The sequence below is a fragment of the Coregonus lavaretus genome (assembly GCF_964263955.1).
Source record: "Coregonus lavaretus genome assembly, chromosome: 14".
NCBI lineage: Eukaryota > Metazoa > Chordata > Actinopteri > Salmoniformes > Salmonidae > Coregonus > Coregonus lavaretus.
Window position 1 is genome coordinate 11556104 of NC_140001.1, and position 21503 is coordinate 11577606.

The 21503-nt window shown below is 42.7% G+C and overlaps 1 protein-coding gene across 1 annotated transcript in view; it reads right to left on the minus strand.

The window, feature by feature from the left end:
• LOC311141789 (EGF-like repeat and discoidin I-like domain-containing protein 3) overlaps nucleotides 1–21503 on the minus strand; it is a gene marked incomplete at its 5' end in the record, with an annotated part of 80369 nt that overhangs the window by 39659 nt on the left and 19207 nt on the right. The window contains 3 exons of the mRNA XM_084177247.1: nucleotides 17471–17655; nucleotides 17928–18072; nucleotides 20912–21067. Coding sequence (XP_084033373.1) covers nucleotides 17471–17655; nucleotides 17928–18072; nucleotides 20912–21067 — 486 coding nt within the window. The remainder of the gene's footprint in view (nucleotides 1–17470; nucleotides 17656–17927; nucleotides 18073–20911; nucleotides 21068–21503) is intronic.

A 21503-nucleotide genomic window follows, 5' to 3' on the forward strand; every position in this document is an offset into this window, starting at 1 on the left:
AGGGAAAGATGAACGGAGCAAAGTACAGAGAGATCCTTGATGAAAACCTGCTCCAGAGCTCTCAGGACCTCAGACTGGGGCCAAGGTTCATTTTCCAACAGGACAACGACTCTAAGCATACAGCCAAGACAACGTAGGAGTGGCTTTGGGACAAGTCTCTGAATGTCCTTGAGTGGCCCAGCCAGAGCCCGGACTTGAACCCGATCGAACATCTCTGGAGAGACCTGAAAATAGCTGTGCAGCAACGCTCCCTATCCAACCTGACAGAGCTTGAGAGGATCTGCAGAGAAGAATGGGAGAAACTCCCCAAATACAGGTGTGCCAAGCTTGTAGGGTCAAGAAGACTCAAGGCTGTAATCGCTGCCAAAGGTGCTTCAACAAAGTACTGAGTAAAGGGTATGAATACTTATGTAAATGTGATATTTCCGTTTTGAATTGTTAATACATTTGCAAAAATTTCTAAAATCCTGTTTTTGCTTTGTTATTATGGGATATTGTGTGTAGATTGATGAGGGGAAAAAACAATTTAATCAATTTTAGAATAAGGCTGTAACTTAACAAAATGTGGGAAAATTCAAGGGGTCTGAATACTTTCCGAATGCACTGTAGGTATGAATGGCAGGTGGTGGTTCAACTAGGCAGGATACAGACAGGGTGAAACAGGTTTAAATGACAATGGAAACTCTCATGTTGCTTTCAGACACTTGGAGCCAGGGAAAAGCATTGCTAATGAAGACAAAGCTTAGAGAATGTATTTTTTCAGGCAGTCTATAATAGGCAATAATTGGATAAAATCTAACTTTGTTTGTGAAACATCTAGACAACATATATTTTTCAAATGATCTATCGAATAAAAGTCTCTATTGACAATATCTCACTTTCTTTGTGAAAAATCTGTGTCAGAAAAACATGATTTGAAGCCAAAGGTCCACTCTCTTATTTGAGCACAATAATTCAAAATACATTTTGGTGGACATCACTCAATTCTCTCTTTGTTTGTTTCAGTTAGACAACAGAATCGAGTAGAAGCCTGTCACACTAGTCTTGGGGAGATATGCTTGACAACTTAATAACACTTTCAATTAAGTACCAAACTTTTATAGAACACATATTCTGTTTCTGATAAACATGTGGTGGCAAATCAAATCAAATGCTTTTGAGCTGATTGATTATACCATACAACACTGAGCTGGAATAAATAAAGTTTAGGACTTTAAACAGAACAGAAAAGATCCCATAGAACATGCATATTTTAGTGTTAGTTTATCTTCTACAGGCCATTTCTATCCCGTCATCTATGTTTATCTCCGGGTCTGTCCTGTTTCTAAGCCGTCCCTGAACTACAAATAGGCCTGGTTTATAATAATAATATGCCATTTAGCAGACGCTTTTATCCAAAGCGACTTACAGTCATGCGTGCATACATTATTATAATTTTTTTTGTGTATGGGTGGTCCCGGGGATCGAACCCACTACCTTGGCGTTACAAGCGCCGTGCTCTACCAGCTGAGCTACAGAGGACAACTCCCCTAAAAACAACAACCCCTCTAATGCCACTCCATAACCCCCTTTGAGATATGGACAGAAAAGAGCCGTAGCTCTGTACTCTCTGTAAAAGCACATCAGACAGATCCAACTAGAATACTGAGGGTCTTCAACAGGAATACCAATCTGGTAGACAAGGCAGGCAGGAAAGGAAAAGAGAAAACATGGAAAAGCAATTTAAAGCCATAATTAGGATAACAACTGGGATGGTCAGTCTGAAAGCAACTAAGTCAGACCGGCGAGATACTCTCACAGGGAAAAGAGACCCATGGTTCTCATCATCAGGTTTTGCAGAAGCGTACCTGTCAGACTTTCACCTGGCTCAGTAATTTTGAGTATAGTTAGCGGTGGATGTGCAGAAACGAACTTGGAGGCAAACATAAGAGGAAAGCTTGGCATCTCTGTATTGAAGACATCCAAGACGAGAGCAAGGAAGCCATGGCGTTTGAACAAAGAGAAACTTGTCTCCATTAGTTTATGGGAGCTTAGATAACCCAACGGCTCCAGCCTTGACACTAAGATTGATTGTTCACAGGCCATCTTGATCTTTCAACCATGTGAACGAAATAGATCAAGACGAGGCTCATCACTATCTCAGTTAAACTCTCCATGCCGTAACGACCATACTGTTATTCTGTTCATGTTCATAGTTCTACATTTACATTTTAGTCATTTAGCAGACGCTCTTATCCAGAGCGACTTACAGTTAGTGCATACATGATTTTTTCATACCCCCTGTGGGAATCGAACCCACAACCCTGGCGTTGCAAACGCCATGCTCTATCAACTGAGCTACATCCCTGCCGGCCATTCCCTCCCCTACCCTGGACGACGCTGGGCCAATTGCGCGCCGCCCCATTGGTTCTAGGAACCCTAACGTCAACAGCCCTAATGTCTGCTCTGGGACTACATCCTTTCGTTGTCATGTTTAAGGTCAAGGCCATGACTTTCTTTGGGGAAATAAATCAAGACAGTCAACCCTGTTTTACTCTCTCCAAAGTGTTGCTGTCTGTCTTACAAAGTGTAGGACACACTCCACAACTTCTAATGCAATGTGTTCAGAGTGCGGTCTCTCACTACAGCCACAGCAGTAGGGTCAATGGGACATTAATACTCATCCTAGGCATGGACATTCTGTTATGATGGCTACCCACTGGGCACAAACGTTAACGTCTAGTTTTGATTTACATTGGTTCAGTTATCAACCAAATTCACCATGTTATTGGATTTAAGTTAAAAGTTGGATTACTTTTTGCATACCCAATCCATTTTCCATGTTGATTCAATATCATCACATTGATGTTTTGAGTTGAAATGACGTGGAAATAACGTTGATTCAACCAGTTTTTGCACAGTGGCTAATGAGCTCATCAGTGATCCTTTCTTCCGGTTAATCTGTTCATATGCACACCAGGGGTCACTTGCAGCCACATCCCTAACACCTTTTAGGGGCGAGGCAGGAACTTAACCTTTCATCACAAGATCCTGACATTACCAGAGCTACTGCTACTGTCTTTGTCCACTGCCAGAGGAGGACTTCACTACTCTCTGGTCCACCCTTTTTACTGAACTATGAAACAGAGATCTGCTAGGAGACCTGCCAGAAGATCGGCCACATCATCTGCCACTGTTGAGGCTCCAGATGATCTGTTTGAACAGATAGAGAAGCTGGTGGAAGAGAGACACTCAGATATGATCACTCAGATATGAGCTTAATCAGCAAAGAGAAGTTATTGATAAAGTCAAGCTAAAGAAATCCATCAAGAGAGCGGTTTGTATTGATTTTTTAAATTACAAATCTTCAAAAAAGTATCAATGCACTTCTATGTACACTGAGTGTACAAACATTAGGAACACCTGCTCTTTCCATGACATAGACTGACCAGGTGAATCCAGGTGAAAGCTATTATCCCTTATTGATGTCACCTGTTAAATCCACTTCAATCAGTGAAGATGAAGGGGACGAGACAGGTAAAAAAATTATTTTTAAGCCTTGTGACAATTGAGACACGGATTGTGTATGTGTATAATTCAGAGGGTGAATGGGCAAGACAAAAGATTTAAGTGCCTTTGAATGGGGTATTGTAGTAGGTGCCAGACGCACCGGTGTGAGTGTGTCAAGAACTGCAACGTTGCTGGGTTTTTCACGCTCAACAGTTTCCAGTGTATCAAAAATGGTCCACCACCCAAAGGACTTCCAGCCAACTTGACACAGCTGTGGGAAGCTTTGGAGTCAACATGGGCTAGCATCCCTGTGGAATGCTTTCGACACCTTGTAGTCCGTGCCCTGACGATGTTTGGTATACTCAGTGTATATTTAGTTTGTCTGATACATTAGAAATATTTACTTACTTAGATTTTTCCAGCTGTCTTTCAGAGGGCAAGAGGAATGGTACGCAGAATACTCACCCCGCATAATGCAACAGATCGAAATGGTAAGAGTAATTATTTATAATGTTGATTGTTTCTGGGGTTTTTAAGCTGCTTTTCTTTTTCTAATCATGGAAGTACTTGTATACTTTCCAATCGAACTTCGAAAGATTAAAATGCTTGTATGCTAAATTTGTTTGTTCTCTATGCTTCTCTCTCACCATGATCATGTCCCATCTACATTGGAAGGGGTAGAACAACTATTTCAGCAGTATATGTCTGTGAAACAGGAGGAGTGTAACCCAGAAGAGGTTGAGTTCAAACAACAGAGAGGAGAGCAGAGGAGGTCATGGGTAGGCTGAATCCAACCCTCCCCAGCAGCCCCAAAGCCACATCCATCTGCCATACAGAGTCCTGTCCCCCAGGTTCTAAGGAGAAGCCAGCACCACAGCCCATCTCTGAGACCCCTTCTGACCCCTTAGAGGGAATACCACACAGGACCATCACGGCAAACGTCAGCTCACTTCTCCCCAGCATTCCTCAAGTCATTTTAGGAATAGTAACTGCTCCAAATGAGGAACTAGACATTGAAGTCTATGAGTCAGGGGAAGTTTATTTAAAACAATGGAGAAGCAAGCAGCAAGGATTATTGAGTTGGAGCAGTTGCTAATGGAAAGGAGAGCCACCACCTCTATGGCTGTGCCTCCTTCATCTCCAGTACAGAGAGCACCTCTAGCACCCTGGGTCTCTATGGCTGTGCCTCGTCCAGAACCTCTAGCACCCTGGGCTCCTATGGCTCAGTACATTCAGTACATCTTCAGGTCTTTGGTTTGAGAACCAGCTGTAGAGCTACAACCAGCAAGACCTGAAGGCCATTATAACATTCTACAACAGGTCAACTACCAGGCTGCACATCTCATTTGGTCAGAAGAGTCATTCCTGGGCTGAGGTACAGAACTCATCATGTGTGGTAAAATGGGATGGAAACAGAGGCAAGATGCCTTGGCCCAACAACTTGAAGAAATAGATTGTGCAGAGAGTTCTTCCTTCTGCTACACTCCGCGACTTCAAATCTGTCAGGGATAAAGTGAACACACTCTTCAGAAACCAACAGCAACATTTATAGTATGGTATACCATTGAAGCCAAATACATGACATGAAAATGAAAATAAAGATACCAAACAAATAAATTGTGTCAGTGTTTTTTTTTTCTTCAGTAGATTTGAGTCCTATTGTTAAGTGTAATGGCCAGTCGGGCTTGCTATTGGGCTATTAGCCTATCCTAATAAGTGCGCTCTTAAGTGTTAGGCTATCGAAAGGCAAAAAATGGTGTTTGTGTTGTTTCATCTCCCGGTGCACCCCTGGCCGTTATGAAAGTGTATGATATGGGCATTTATATTGGGCTCACACTAATATTAAACATGAATCATATGAATGGAACCGGCGATGGCGTCAACACAGTAATTCAATAGCGGTGCGCCAAGACAGAGACATGGCGCACCAACACAACGCAGGAGATATGAACAAAGGAAAACATTTACTGAATGCAATAAGAAGAGCATCTATCTTGTCAATCAATGGTAACTGACTGTATCTAAGTGCCCATTACTCCACATGCTTGACAAAAGTCACTTCGCCGTCAGCTTTGATCGGGGCACCCGGCTCACCCGGTTCCAAAACAAATGCAATCAATGCTAACACGGTTCATCCGGGGCAGGCCCGGAGCATTAATCAAATCCCCTCACCTCTGTACACCTTCTCGACTAAGAGAAGGTATTTTTTTTTGAACATCGCTAGCAACAACAGAATAAACACATTTTGAATTACATACCTACAGTAGAAAAAATGAGAATATTGTCACGTCCTGGCTCTGGGGACTCTTTAATGTTGAGCCAGGGTGTTAGTTTCTATGTTTAGTTTTCTAGGTTTATGTTCTAGATCGTGTGGATCTATGTTGGCCAGGGTGGTTCCCAATCAGAGGCAGCTGATTCTCGTTGTCTCTGATTGGGAACCATACTTAGGCAGCCTGTTTGGCACAGTTAATTGTGGGATCTTGATCTGTATAGGTTTGTGGTGTTTAACCTTTAGACGTATCGTTTTGTTGTTATTGTTCAAGTACTCATTAAAAGATGTACGCCTATCAGGCTGCGCCTTGGTCCAGTTCTTACAACGATCGTGACAAATATCTTCTTTCTAATGATCTGAACTTTATTTCTGAAGTCCTAATATTCAGCACATTACACTCATTGGAGCCAATTACACTCACTGGTGTATCTGACACAGGCTTTGAAAAAGCACCGACAAAAAGGCTACCAGTGCGGAAAGTTCTGTTTAACCAGCTAAACAGATGCTCTTAGCCAAAATGTGCTTGGAGTTACCTTTCTAGTTAATGGGCTGTTAGAGTTTACACTTCCTCTTCCAATTATAGTGTGGGGAGGTCAAAATAATGAAAACTATCTACAAAATCTATTCATTTTGAAATGTTGATCACTTCTCCTTGTCATTATCATTCACCTGATGATAAGACAAGACGTGAAAAATAAAAAATATTTGCTAACGTACAGTACCAGTCAAAAGCTTGGACACACCTACTCATTCAAGGGTTTTTCTTTATTTTTACTATTTTCTACATTGTAGAATAATAGTATAGACATCAAAACCATGAAATAAAACATATGGAATCCTGTAGTAACCAAAAAAGTGTTAAACAAATCAAAATATATTATATTTGAGATTCTTCAAAGTAGCCACCCTTTGCCTTGATGACAGCTTTGCACACTCTTGGCATTCTCTCAACCAGCTTCATGAGGTAGTCACCTGGAATGCATTTCAATTAACAGGTGTGCCTTGTTAATTTATGGAATTTCTATCCTTCTTAATGCGTTTGAGCCAATCAGTTCTGTTGTGACAAGGTAGTGTGGGTATACAGAAGATAGCCCTATTTGGTAAAATGCCAAGTCCATATTATGGCAAGAACAGCTCAAATAAGCAAAGAGAAATGACAGTCCATCATTACTTTAAGACATGAAGGTCAGTCAATCCGGAAAATTTCAAAAACTTTGAAAGTTTCTTCAAGTGCAGTCGCAAAAACCATCAAGCGCTATGATGAAACTGGCTCTAAGGAGGACCGCCACAGGAAAGGAAGACCCAGAGTTACCTCTGCTGCAGAGGATAAGTTCATTAGAGTTACCAGAGGGAAAAAACTCTAGACCACCTTTACTTCACACACAGAGACGAGTACAAAGCTCTCCCTCCCCCTCCATTTGGAAAATCTGACCATAATTCTATCCTCCAGATTCTAAAGCAGGAAACAACAGTGACTCAGTCAATAAAAAAGTGGTCAGATGAAGCAGATGCTAAGCTACAGGACTGTTTTGCTAGCACAGACTGGAATATGTTCCGGGATTCTTCCGATGGCATTGAGGAGTACACCACATCAGTCACTGGCTTCATCAATAAGTGCATCGATGACGTCGTTCCCACAGTGACTGTACGTACGTACCCCAACCAGAAGCCATGGATTACAGGCAACATCCGCACTAAAGGGTAGAGCTGCCACTTTCAAGGAGCGGGACTCTAACCCGGAAGCTTATAAGAAATCCCGCTATGCCCTCCGACAAACCATCAAACAGACAAAGCGTCAATACAGGACTAAGATCAAATCGTACTACACTGGCTCCAACGCTTGTCGGACATGGCAAGGCTTGCAAACTATTACAGACTACAAAGGGAAGCACAGCCACGAGCTGCCCAGTGACACGAGCAAACCAGACGAGCTAAATTACTTCTATGCTCGCTTCGAGGCAAGTCACACTGAATCATGCATGAGAGCATCAGCTGTTCTGGATGTCTGTGTGATCACGCTCTCCGTAGCCGATGTGAGTAAGACCTTTAAACTTGTCAACATTCACAAGGCCGCAGGGCCAGACGGATGCGCTGACCAACTGGCAAGTGTCTTCACTGACATTTTCATCCTCTCCCTGTCTGAGTCTGTAATACAAACATGTTTCAAGCAGACCACCATAGTCCCTGTGCCCTGTGCCCTGTAACCTGCCTAAATGACTACCGACCCGTAGCACTCACGTCTGTAGCCATGAAGTGCTTTGAAAGGCTGGTCATGGCTCACATCAACACCATTATCCCAGAAACCCTAGACCCACTCCAATTTGCATATCACCCCAACAGATCCACAGATGATGCAATCTCTATTGCGCTCCACACTGCCCTTTCACACCTGGACAAAAGGAACACCTACGTTGGAATGATATTCAATGACTACAGCTCAGCGTTCAACGCCATTGTGCCCTCAAAGCTCATCACTAAGCAAAGGACCCTGGGACTAAACTCCTCCCTCTGCAACTTGTTCCTGGACTTCCTGACGGGCCGCCCCCAGGTGGTAAGGGTAGGTAACAACACATCTGCCACGCTGATCCTCAACACGGGGGCCCCTCAGGGGTGCGTGCTCAGTCCCCTCCTGTACTCCCTGTTCACTCATGACTGCATGGCCAGGCACGACTCCAACACCATCATTAAGTTGCAGATGACACAACAGTGGTAGGCCTGATCACCGACAACGACGAGACAGCCTATAGGGAGGAGGTCAGAGACCTGGCCGCGTGGTGCCAGGACAACAACCTCTCCCTCAACGTGATCAAGACAAAGGAGATGATTGTGGACTACAGGAAAAAGAAGAGGACCGAGCACGCCCCCATTCTCATCGACGGGGCTGTAGTGGAGCAGGTTGAGAGCTTCAAGTTCCTTGGTGTCCACATCACCAACAAACTAACATGGTTCAAGCACACCAAGACAGTCGTGAAGAGGGCACGACAAAACCTATTCCCCCTAAGGAGACTGAAAAGATTTGGCATGGGTCCTCAGATCCTCAAAAAGTTCTACAGCTGCACCATCGAGAGCATCCTGACTGGTTGCATCACTGCCTGGTATGGCAACTGCTTGGCCTCCGACCGCAAGGCACTACAGAGGGTAGTGCGTACGGCCCAGTACATCACAGGGCCAAGCTTCCTTCCATCCAGGACCTGTGTCAGAGGAAGGCCCTAAAAATTGTAAAAGACTCCAGCCACCCTAGTCTAGACTGTTCTCTCTGCTACCGCACAGCAAGCGGTACAGCAGCGCCAAGTCTAGGTCCAAGAGGCTTCTAAACAGCTTCTACCCCCAAGCCATACGACTCCTGAACATCTACTCAAATGGCTACCCAGACTATTTGCATTGCCCCCCCACCCCTCTTTTACGCTGCTGCTCCTCTCTGTATATTATCTATGCATTGTCACTTTAATAACTACCTACATGTACATATTACCCCAATTACCTCGACTAACCGGTGCCCCTACACATTGACTCGGTACCGGTACCCCCTGTATATAGCCTTGCTATTGTTATTTTTACTGCTGCTCTTTAATTATTTGTTACTTTATTTCATATTATTTTATATTGTATTTTGTTGTGATTTTTTTTGTATTCTTTCTTAAAACGGCATGGTTGGTTAAGGGCTTGTAAGTAAGCATTTCACTGTAAGGTCTACACCTGTTGTATTCCGCGCATGTGACAAATTAGATTTTATTTGATTTACCAGCCTCAAAAATTGCAGCCCAAATAAATGCTTCACTGAGTTCAAGTAACAGACACATCTCAACATCAACTGTTCAGAGGAGACTGCGTGAATCAGGCCATCATGGTTGAATTGCTGCAAAGAAGCCATTACTAAAGGACACCAATAAGAAGAAGAGACGTGCTTGGGCCAAGAACCACGAGCAATGGCCATTAGACCGGTGGAAATCTGTCCTTTGGTCTGATGAGTCCAAATGTGAGATTTTTGGTTCCAACCACCGTGTCCTTGTGAAACAAAGAGTAGGTGATCTCTGCATGTGTGGTTCCCACCGTGAAGCATGGAGGAGGAGGTGTGATGGTGTGGGGTTGCTTTGCTGGTGACACTGTCAGTGATTTATTTAGAATTCAAGGCACACTTAACCAGCATGGCTACCACAGCATTCTGCAGCGATATGCCATCCCATCTGGTTTGCGCTTAGTGGGACTATCATTTGTTTTTCAACAGGACAATGACCCAACACACCTCCAGGCTGTGTAAGGGCTATTTGACCAAGAAGGAAAGTGATGGCGCACTGCATCAGTTGACCTGGCCTCCACAATCACCCGACCTCAACCCAATTGAGATGGTTTGGGATGAGTTGGACCGCAGTGAAGGAAAAGCAGCCAACAAGTGCTCAGCATATGTGGGAACTCCTTCAAGACTGTTGGAAAAGCATTCCAGGTGAAGCTGGTTGAGAGGATGCCAAGAGTGTGCAAAGCTGTCATCAAGGCAAAGGGTGGCTACATTGAAGAATCTCAAATATTTGTTGATTTGTTTAACACTTTTTTGGTTACTACATTTACATTTTAGTCATTTAGCAGACGCTCTTATCCAGAGCGACTTACAGTTAGTGAATATATATTTTTTTTATACTGGCCCCCCGTGGGAATCGAACCCACAACCCTGGCATTGCAAATGCCATGCTCTATCAACTGAGCTACATCCCTGCCGGCCATTCCCTCCCCTACCCTGGACGACGCTGGGCCAATTGTGCGCCGCCCATGAGTCTCCCGGTCACGGCCGGCTGCGACAGAGCCTGGATTCGAACCAGGATCTCTAGTGGCACAGTTAGGAGGTCAGGAGGTCAGAGACCTCTGCGCCACTCAGGAGACAGTCTCCTTAGGGGCAATAGGTTTTGTCGTGCCCTCTTCACGACTGTCTTGGTGTGCTTGAACCATGTTAGTTTGTTGGTGATGTGGACACCAATGATTCCATATGTGTTATTTCATAGTTTTGATGTGTTCACTATTATTCTACAATGTAGAAAATAGTAAAAATAAAGAAAAACCCTTGAATGAGTAGGTGTGTCCAAACTTTTGACTGGTGCTGTATGATGGGGTCCCTGGGTCGCCAGTTTGCCTGGGAGGGGGTCCCTGGGATGTACTAGGCTACAGCTAACTCAGCTACTAGAAGGGCTATTGAAAGTCATAAAGAATCTTTTCAAGTGTCTATTTTCAAAGGATAAAGCTAAGAATATTAACAACTTCATAGTTAAGAACACTATAGCAATATGGAAGAAAATGAAATGGATTCTGCAATAACCAATATCACTCCCCAAAAACACAAACCGATGGCACAATCCTTGGATAGCTTTTCAGAATGCACCCATAAATTGGTCCACATGGAAAACTAAGGGCATAGAAACTGTAAATGACTTGATAATAGGAAATACATGTATTTCCATGACATAATTAAAAAGCAGTTTTGGGCTGACCAATTTAGATATTTTCAAATACATACAATTAAAAAGTTTCATATCACATTTTTATTTGAAATATTTTGGACATCAGAGCAATCTTGAGGGAATCCTATTTGAGTCGAAAAGGATATTCATATGATAGGTAAGATATACAAAACCGTGCAGAGAGCCTATCCAACTGACAACCTCTTACTATTGGAACCACGACTTACAAATAACTGATATTGGCACAAGATGGAGGATGTTGGAACATAACTAACAAAATTACAGTTAACGAAAATGTACACTTAATCCAGTATAAACTAATGTATAGAATTTATTATAAAAGAGACACAATTCACAAATTCTACAGCACAACGCAGAATTATGTCTAAAGTGTAAAACTAACAATGACTCAATAATCCAAGTCTTCTGGGAAAGCTATAAAGTCCAAAAGTTATGGGCGGAGTTAGACCAGTTGGGTCCCGCTTTAAATTACGTGCAGCTTATAAAGGATTCATAAAGCCTTCATAAAGACTTCATAAACACTACATAAATGTGTTACAAATAATCTATAACCATATGTCATGCTTGATAAAGGGTTCATAACTGTGGCATAACTGTGTGACATAACCACCTATGTCAAATGTGACATAACCACTATGTAAAATATGACATAAACCTGTGCTTTATAAAGGGTGGCATAAGCACTGATTAATAAAGGCCTTGATAAATCATATTAATTTGAGGCTTCACAAAGAGCATTGCAACGCCAGGATATTGGATTCGATTCCCAGAACCACCCATACGCAAAAATGTATTTATGCATGACTGTAACTCGCTTTGGATTAAAGCGTCTGCTGAATTGTATATATTATATTTCACTAAAACATTTCTAGGATGGCCCAACCTCTTTCCCTCTTGGCTGCATAGTCAATATTGGACCTGACCTCAACTTCCCCATAATGCTGTGCTGCAGGATGACACACACTCTAACGTGCAGTCATTCACAGCAAAATACATTGGTAGGGCCTTCTAACATCTTTATTATACATTTTTTGCCTAATTCAGTTTTTTACCCCAGTCTTTCACACTTTTTCATTAGAAAAACAACAAAATTAGATTTTCTGTGTTCACAACAATGCCTAAACCACATCAGGGGAGGACTTTTGAGGTCTGGAAAAACTCTAAGAAACTTGTATTTTTGAGTGTAGTTGCCCTTTAATTCAGTGACCATGCCCTGTTTTCTGTAGTGCAGTAAGTGCACATGTGATGTGATTCGGCCGCCAATGGAATGGGTGGAGTAAAATCAAATGCCCACTTGTGCTGCCACTGGACAGCGTAAAACAAGTTAACCTTTATTTATTGTAATTTAAATTAGTTTGTAGTAGTTAAGTGTTGAGTTAGATTACTATAGCTACCTCGATTGTTATTTCAAATACTTTCGCTGACTTCACAGCAATTACTAGCTATCCAAAATGTAGCTAGCTAGCAGGCTCAGCTAAATACAAATCACCCTAGATACAGCCACGTCTCATCGTCACGTCATGAGATTTGTAACTGAAAGAGGAATATAATAATATGAATTGAATGGAGTTTCCCATCTTCTCATTTGAGTTTCTGGCACAGCACAGAAATGTCCTTATCCAGGGGATGTGACAAAGGCATTTCCTAACAGACCTGCTAACTTTCTTTGTTGTTACTTTTAAGGTTGGAGCCAACATGCAGTACCTCCAGCAGGAAGAGAGGCCAGAACCATACGTCCTCCAGCTCAGGGACAAGCTACACTATTCACAGCCCTGTGTAATGTTCAATGTGATTGCAATGCTGGACTTTTTGAAACTTCATGTATTTGTATTGTTTAATAACATTACAAATAAAAGGAAATGTATGGTTTAAACATGTTTTTAATGTTTAGTTGTTTGAGCTGTTAGTGATAATTCCATTAGTGTCCATTCTGTTAGTGATAAAGTGTTAATACATTTGTGTTTACATCATTAAGCTTTTATGTATGTGTTATAAATGACCAAAGGTGTCTGACTTTATAGTAAGTACAGCATCATGCGATATAGAGTCTTTATGGATGTGTTATAAATGACCAAAGGTGTCTGACTTTATAGTAAGTACAGCGTCATGCGATACAGTCTTTATGGATGTGTTATAAATGACCAAAGGTGTCTGACTTTATAGTAAGTACAGCGTCATGCGATATAGAGTCTTTATGGATGTGTTATGAATGACCGGAGGTGTCTCACTTCAAACAAAGTATTACTGGACACAACAGCAAGTGTAAATAAATAGGTTATTAATGTTCTGCTGATTTATGAAAGTTCTCTCATGATCCACAGGTGACTGTAGGGTGTGAGAGGTATTTAAATGATTTGATGGACCTGCAAAGCTTGCATTTGTGTGTGTCAGAACCTAGATGACACGGAGTAGTCCAACCTGAGACTACCACACCAGGTATTCCTCTTCTGTTCCAATGTTGGAGACCAGGGCTTGATTACAACTTGTTACAATGGTGACAACATTTTGTGGCTGATCTTTCAGCGGGGGAGTGGGTGAATGTGTCAAAGACCTGACTGGGCCCAGCACCGCGCAGTATAGCTCATTTTTGTTGTGTGCGTGTTTGTGTACTGAGGAACATGTAACTTGGTTTCAGAAGAAATATACTTTCAATTTCTTTAGGTTGGGGGCTTTCATCAAGGTAAGTGTTTCTTGGTGTAACATCGTCCCCAGGATATTGCACACACAGCACATATAAGCCTGGGATATCAACCATTCAAAGTTGGCCTTAGTGAGAGTGACCATAGAATTCTATAGGAGTGACCTTACTGAGTAAAGTATTTGTCATCATCACTACTTAACACAGTCAAAAAGACATAATTATGGCTAAACCCTGCCCATTTCCACAATTTATCTACTTAAAATTAACTGATGGCCAAGTTTGATGCGTTGGTCAATTAGACCTTCCGGGCATTTGGGCGGAAATGTCTGGGAAAGAGATTAGGTGTAATGTGACTAACATTACATTATTTTAGAGCTTATGCCATCTTTCAGCACAACATGTCACCCTTTCTAAAGCACATGTTTATATCATTTTCAACATAGTGGGTTATGTCACATTTGACATTGGTGATTATGTCACAAAGTTATGCCACATTTATGAACCCTTTATAAAGCATGACATACAGTTATAGATGCTTTGTAACACATTTTTGTAGTGCTTATGAAGGCATTAAAGGCTTTATGAAGACTTTATAAGCTGAACGTCGTTTAAAGCGGGACCGAAAGTTGGCTATGAGAGTTATTACAATGTAAATGTTATTTTAATCCGTCTAGCTGCATATTTCAAGACATGGCATATGAGGGTGCAGTGAGATACCCGACGGGTTGGACGATACTTCTCATCAATCATCTTGAAAAAATGTACTTAAAAACTGGAAATCAACCAATCCTTAATCGTTAACATGGGCCCAAAATGTTGAAAGTGCGTGGGCAACAAAGAGAAACAAAATGGTGAGTGATGCGGGCGCTGGAGATGGGGGTGTTAGCAGGTGGGTCTGGGCAGGTGTGATGTTGTTTAAGTTTGTGTGCCTCTGTATGCTGTCATTTAGATGTGTATGTGTTGTATTGTTTAAAAAATAAAAATTCGTACAGACAAATCATGAAAGTGGTAAAGAAAGTCTGGCTCACCCATATCATGTTTGTTTGGTGTATTTGGTCTCCTCAAGATAAAGATACATATGTCACAATATCAACATTACATTACAGTGACTGGTTCGTTAGTCAGATGAGAGCGGGTTCAGTCTCTTGCATGGCTAGATCTAGTCTGGCATGTTTGCACTCTGTAAAGGATTTTTTGCTGCTGCTACACTGCAGTTGTCTTGATTAATTAGAATACTTAATTTGTCACTAAGTGTGATTCATTCCATTAATCTATCAAGTGTAAAGTCATCCAGTAATGTCACTGGGAATCAATTACTGGCACGGAGAAGACATTGAACTGTGAGTAGAGGCACCTACATGCATATGTAGAGTATATCCATTCATACACATCCCACATATCCATACACTGCACATAAACAAACACAAAGTGCATTACCATATGCACATCAATACTTCCTGTGACAAACACACTAATGTGAGGTGAAAACATCAATGCTTCTATTTATTTTTCCTTGCCATAGGTCTAGTAGGTGTGGGGAGAAGTGGGCGTCGCCATGTATCCTTGTCGTTGGAGGAAGCCATTGATTTAACAGCTGCCTTCATAGCCTCTCCCTCCTCCTGTAGTCACAGCATGTAATATCAAACCACAAGTTTCCCTCTATCCACAGCAATCAATTCAACTGAGCTTCATGACCTGTCTGGAGCTAGTCTAACTGCACAGCCTGGCCTCTTCCTTCTTAAAAGGCCTTTGCTGTGATAAAAACATATCTCACTCCAGGCTCAGCCAATCTATTTATGGCTAGACAAGTGGGCACTACTGCGGGGCACTGGTTGTGTCACTGCTAAGCTCTAACGGACTATCAGAGAGGTAGGAGAGGACAGAAAGGCCGGGGAACAACCCATCCCAGAAATGACCATCAGACACAAATGCTATGCCCTTTATTTTACTGCTCCAGAAAACAAATGATTGCTGTATTTTCACTGCAATATGTCTAGGGCCAGGAGTTTTCCTGACCATGTCACCTAACCAGCTAGAAAACTCCAGGCCCTAGTCTGGACATGTTATATAGACTACTAGAATCCAGAGTTTTGTCCTGGTCAGGTCAGGTGACAGAGTCATAACAAGAGGAACGTTTTATAACAGAGCTTTTGTAATGCCAGGATAGCATAACTCGTGTTGGATCAAGTGCAGTGTCACGGATTCTGCCGAGGCTGCCCCTCCTTGCTCGGGCAGGCTTCGGCGTTCGTCGTCACCGGAATACTAGCTACGGCCGATCTATGTTCTATGTTTCTATGTTGCACCTGTTGTCTGATTGTTACACACCTGTTGCCCATTACGTGATTACTCCTTCCCTATTTAACCCGGTGGCTCCCAATGTGTTTTGTGTGTGTTTGTTTTCGTTTCGTGTGTCGTTGGTGAGCGGGTTTGTTCCTCCCTGTGTGGAGGTGTTTTGTATTTTGGATTCTTTACTTATTCAGTAAAGTACGTTTCATTGAGTTCTGTGTCCTGCGCCTGACTTCAATCCACCGCATTACACTGACACTCGTGACATGTAGTCTGTAGGGAGAAGGTTTTATCTCCTGCCCTGGAACTTTTCAGCATCTTAAGTCAACTACGTACACTGCAATAAACAATAAGAATATACAGATGTAGAATCTTAATTTGTCAGTTTGTTACAGCATGAAAATAATCCTGCAGCAACAGGAAATTTGAATTATTATGATGATCATTATGATTATGATTATGATCATAATTCATGGACATTTTTGTAAGGGAAAATCAAGTCTGAAATTCCAAAGTGGAAATTACAAACTTCAGAAGCCTTTTTTAACCTCAAGTACACTACAAGTTTAAAATGTATTGCATTGCACTAAAGTTCTCCTGCAACAGGTGATCAAATTAAGATCCTACACCTGTACTATATCTATGGTTGTTTTGAAACACTGAGTCACATCTGGCTAAGTCCCGATGATTCTAAACAGCTGTGACCTGCTCTGTTCCAACTGTTATTCTAGGCAACATCTTCTCATATACTCTCTAAGTCAGTCTCTCATGCTTTTTGGTAACGAGATACTTCTCCAGTTCCTGGGTGGACAGACTATAAGCGTCCGTTGAGGGTTGCGTCTTTGCTTAAGGCCCCGGCTGGGTCGTCTGAGACAATCAGTTACCTTAATGACCACTAATAGGATAACTGTAGTGTGACAGCACGTACCGGGCTGCAGCCAAAGGTAAGAGGACTAGAGGACAGATTCACAAGCACAGTGCACGAGTGGCCGGTGTTGCTTTCAGGAGTAGTTATAGAAAAGGTGGTTGAAATAGGGCTAGTTTGAGTTATGAAGTTCTGGTGGTTAAGTTAGTAGGGGTATGATGTTTGCAAAATAAAGTTGCAAGTATGATTCTCCCATGAGCCACAAGTTCTGAATGCATATAGTATAAGTTCCTTTATGCAAGTTTCTGCCCAAAAATAACACATTGATTTCTCCTGACCATGTGACAAGGCTATTCCTACAGTCCTCTGTTTTTCCTGGTCAGATTATGTGGCCAGGAGAAACTCCTGTTCCTATGTTTCCTTAGATGGGAAGCAGGGGGGTAGCCTCTTACCTGTAGCCACTGGGACTGGTCACTGCGTCCAGACGTCCAGGCATTGACCTTGCCCTGTTTGTCCAGACGGGCCTTGCTGGGTTCCCAGGTGAACATGTCCATGTTGAGTGTTCTGAAGAGGCTGGACGCTGTGATCTGGTAGTCCTGGATGTGGCCAGACTTCATCCCCATGGGCTCAGAGCAGCCTGGAGAAACAAAATAGTTTCTGGAAACCGTCCTTTCTACAACTGCAAATGACCTTCAATACAATACCTCCAAAGAAATAAGATTTGACAATACTCAATGGCGCCCCCTATCGTACTTCTTGAGAAATGCAGGAACTGTCCTGTTCTTCTTCCAAGAAGGGGAACTTCTACCCGCATCTAGGTGGCGCGACACCCGTGGAACCTCTAGTCAAGAATTATTCTGCTTGAACCCCTAATGGTTACGGTCAGAACTTTATGGAACTTAGACCCACCTGTGAGCTCACAGCCGAGCAGCTCCATGCGCAGGGTGCAGTGTCTCCTACAGACCTGGGGGTAGATGCGCACATATTGTGCCTCAATGGGAGGGGTAAAGGAGTTGGCAGAGGGAGCGTTGTTTTCCACATTTCCACGGAATATCTGAGGATGAAAATTATAGGACAGAAGAAGGGTTAAAAGGGATAGGAAGGGGGAAGCAAATTGTCTATCTGTAAATTGTCTCTCTGTGTACAGTCTCTCACAGTGTCTCTAGTGTCGACTCGAAACTCAACAAATTGCTGCCATTCAAGATCAACGAGCTCGAATTACTGGAAAAATAGACAATTTTTCGCACCATTTAAGCTGGTAATTTGTAAGCACACGACGTGTTTTGAATTAGTGGACCAATTACCTTGCCATACCATATAGACTGTTTTACAGTGCTATCCCAGAATTAACTAATATAGTGTTTCACAGGGCCCTCTCAGGTGAAGGTATGCGTGTGTTTATGTTTGTGTGTGTGTGTCTGTGTGTGTGTTAAGGAATGCAGCTCTTTCCGGATTAATTCAGGTCAGCATTGCACAGAGGTGTACTCAAAAGGGGGGTCCCTCTGGGTCAGAGCATCAGTGAGTCAACTTTCTGGCTAGCACACTCCTACAGTCAGACTCAAAGTTCTCAGGCAAGAAAATGAACAACTGGGTTTTGAGTTTAGTCTCTCACCTCAGTGTTTTGCATGTCTCATTAATCTTACAGTTGTTAGAGTAACAACTATTACACTACCAGTCAAAAGTTTGGACACACCCACTCATTCAAGGGTTTTTCTTAATTGTTACTATTTTTTACATTGTAGAATAATAGTGAAGACATCAAAACTTTGAAATAACACATATGGAATCACGTAGTAACCAAAAAAATGTTAAACAAATCAAAATATATTTTATATTTGAGAATCTTCAAATAGCCACCCTTTGCCTTGATGACAGCTTTGCACACTCTTGGCATTCTCTCAACCAGCTTCATGAGGTAGTCACCTGGAATGCATTTCAATTAACAAGTGTGCATTCTTAAAAGTTAATTTGCGGAATTTCTTTCCTTCTTAATGCGTTTGAGCCAATCAGTTGTCTTGTGACAAGGTGGGGGTTATACAGAAGATAGCCCTATTTGGTAAAAGACCAAGTCCATATTATGGCAAGAACAGCTCAAATAAGCAAAGAGAAACGACAGTCCATCATTACTTTAAGACATGAAGGTCAGTCAATACGGAACATTTCAAGAACTTTGAATGTTTCTTCAAGTGCAGTCGCAAAAAACATCAACCGCTATGATGGAACTGTCTCTCATGAGGACCACCATAGGAAAGCAGAGGTACCAGAGTTACCTCTGCTCCAGAGGATAAGTTCATTAGAGTTACCAGCCTCAGAAATTGCAGCCCAAATAAATGCTTCACAGAGTTCAAGTAACAGACACATCTCAACACCAACTGTTCAGAGGAGACTTTGTGAATCAGGCCTTCATGGTCGATTTGCTGCAAAGAAACCACTACTAAAGGACACCAATAATAAGAAGATACTTGCTTGGGCTAAGAAGCACGAGCAATGGACATTAGACCAGTGGAAATGTGTCCTTTGGTCTGGAGTCCAAATTTGAGATTTTTGGTTCCAACCGCCGTGTCTTTGTGAGATGCGGTGTGGGTGAACGGATGATCTCTGCATGTGTATTTCCCACCGTAAAATATGGAGGAGGAGGTGTTAAGCTGTGGGGGTGCTTTGATGGTGACACTGTCTGTGAAGAATTCATGCTGTGGTAGCCAACACTTAACCAGCATGGCTACCACAGCATTCTGCAGCGATATGCCATCCCATCTGGTTTGGGCTTAGTGGGACTATAATTTGTTTTTCAACAGGACAATGACCCAACACACCTCCAGGCTGTGTAAGGGCTATTTGACCAAGAAGGAAAGTGATGGAGTGCTGCATCAGATGACCTGGCCTCCACAATCCCCCGACCTCAACCAAATTGAGATGGTTTGGGATGAGTCGGACCGCAGAGTGAAGGAAAAGCAGCCAACAAGTGCTCAGCATATGTGGGAACTCCTTCAAGACTGTTGGAAAAGCATTCCAGGTGAAGCTTGTTGAGAGAAGAGTGGGTATTTGAAGAATCTCAAATATAAAATATATTTTCATTTGTTTAACACTTTTTTGGTTACTCCATGATTCCATATGTGCTAGTTCATCGTTTTGATGTGTTCACTATTCTTCTACAATGTAGAAAATAGTAAAAAATAAAATAAAATAAAAACTTGCACGAGTAGGTGTGTCCAAATTTTTGACTGGTACTGTCTATGTTTGAGGATACCAAACATTAGGAAGACCTTCCTAATATAGAGACGCACCCCCCCTTTTGCCCTCAGAACTGCCTGAATTCGTCGGGGCATGGACTCCACAAGGTGTCAAAGATGTTCCACAGGAATGCTGGCCCATGTTGACTCCAATCCTTCCAGAGTTGTGTCATGTTGGCTGGATGTCCTTTGGGTGGTGGACCATTCTTGATACACACAGGAAACTGTTGAGCATGAAAAACCCAACAGCGTTGCAGTTCTTGACACAAACTGGTGCGCCTGGCACTTACTACCATACCCCGTTCAAAGGCACTTACATTTTTTGCCTTGCCCAATCACCCTCTGAATGGTACACGTGCACAATCCATGTCTCAATCCATTGGAGGCTGGGGTCAAAAGGGGGATGGCTGGTTGGAGGACGGGACCGGGGACATAGTGCGCTGTCAAAAATGACAGAGTGCCGGGGAGCCTATTTGGTGGCCGTTTATCCCCAAATAGTATAAAATGCAATCTAAAAGTCATAAAAAGTGGAGGGGGGTAAGTGCTAGGAAGATGAGCCCGGGGTGAGCTGGCTAATTAAAAAGCCATCTCATCATGTCCTCCACTCTGCCCTTGACTTGGTGTGTGATCTCCAGTTGCTGTGTGTGTGTGTATGTGTCTCACCATGTCCTCGTCTGTGCCCTTGACTTTGTTTGTCCTCCAGGTCTTGCCATCATCACTGGAGGCCACTTTGTAAGACTTGACGTACTCTGGGCTGCCGATGCGCTTTGCACCCTGGGTAATTAGGCCTGTGACCCGCATCCTCCTCTGTAGGTTTATCTGTGGGGAAATAAGGGATAAAACAGCAATCAAGAACTTGGTGTGTGTGAGATTGTGTGTCTCTGTGTGACTGTGTTTGTGTGTGTACATATTCATACACATATGTGTTGTGTGTGTGTGTGTGTGTGTGTGTGTGTGTGTGTCAGACATCCTCTGGCCATTACACTCAGATCTTTTATCTATTCCTGTCAGGGTCATCCATCGTCCTCAGGACTGTGTGTGAATGCAACGTTAGTCTATCCTCTCACACCACATCCAGCCAGCCAGCCAGCCAGCCAGCCAATCCAATCTAGCCTGTCAATATCCTGCAAAAGTCTTCAGTCAGCAGTTATTTAATTATTATTTTTAATAGCTCCATATGATGACAGCTCTGTAACAGAGGACAGACAGCCTATGGTGGTAACTAAGGACTGGTGCTGTAATAGAGGACAGCCTA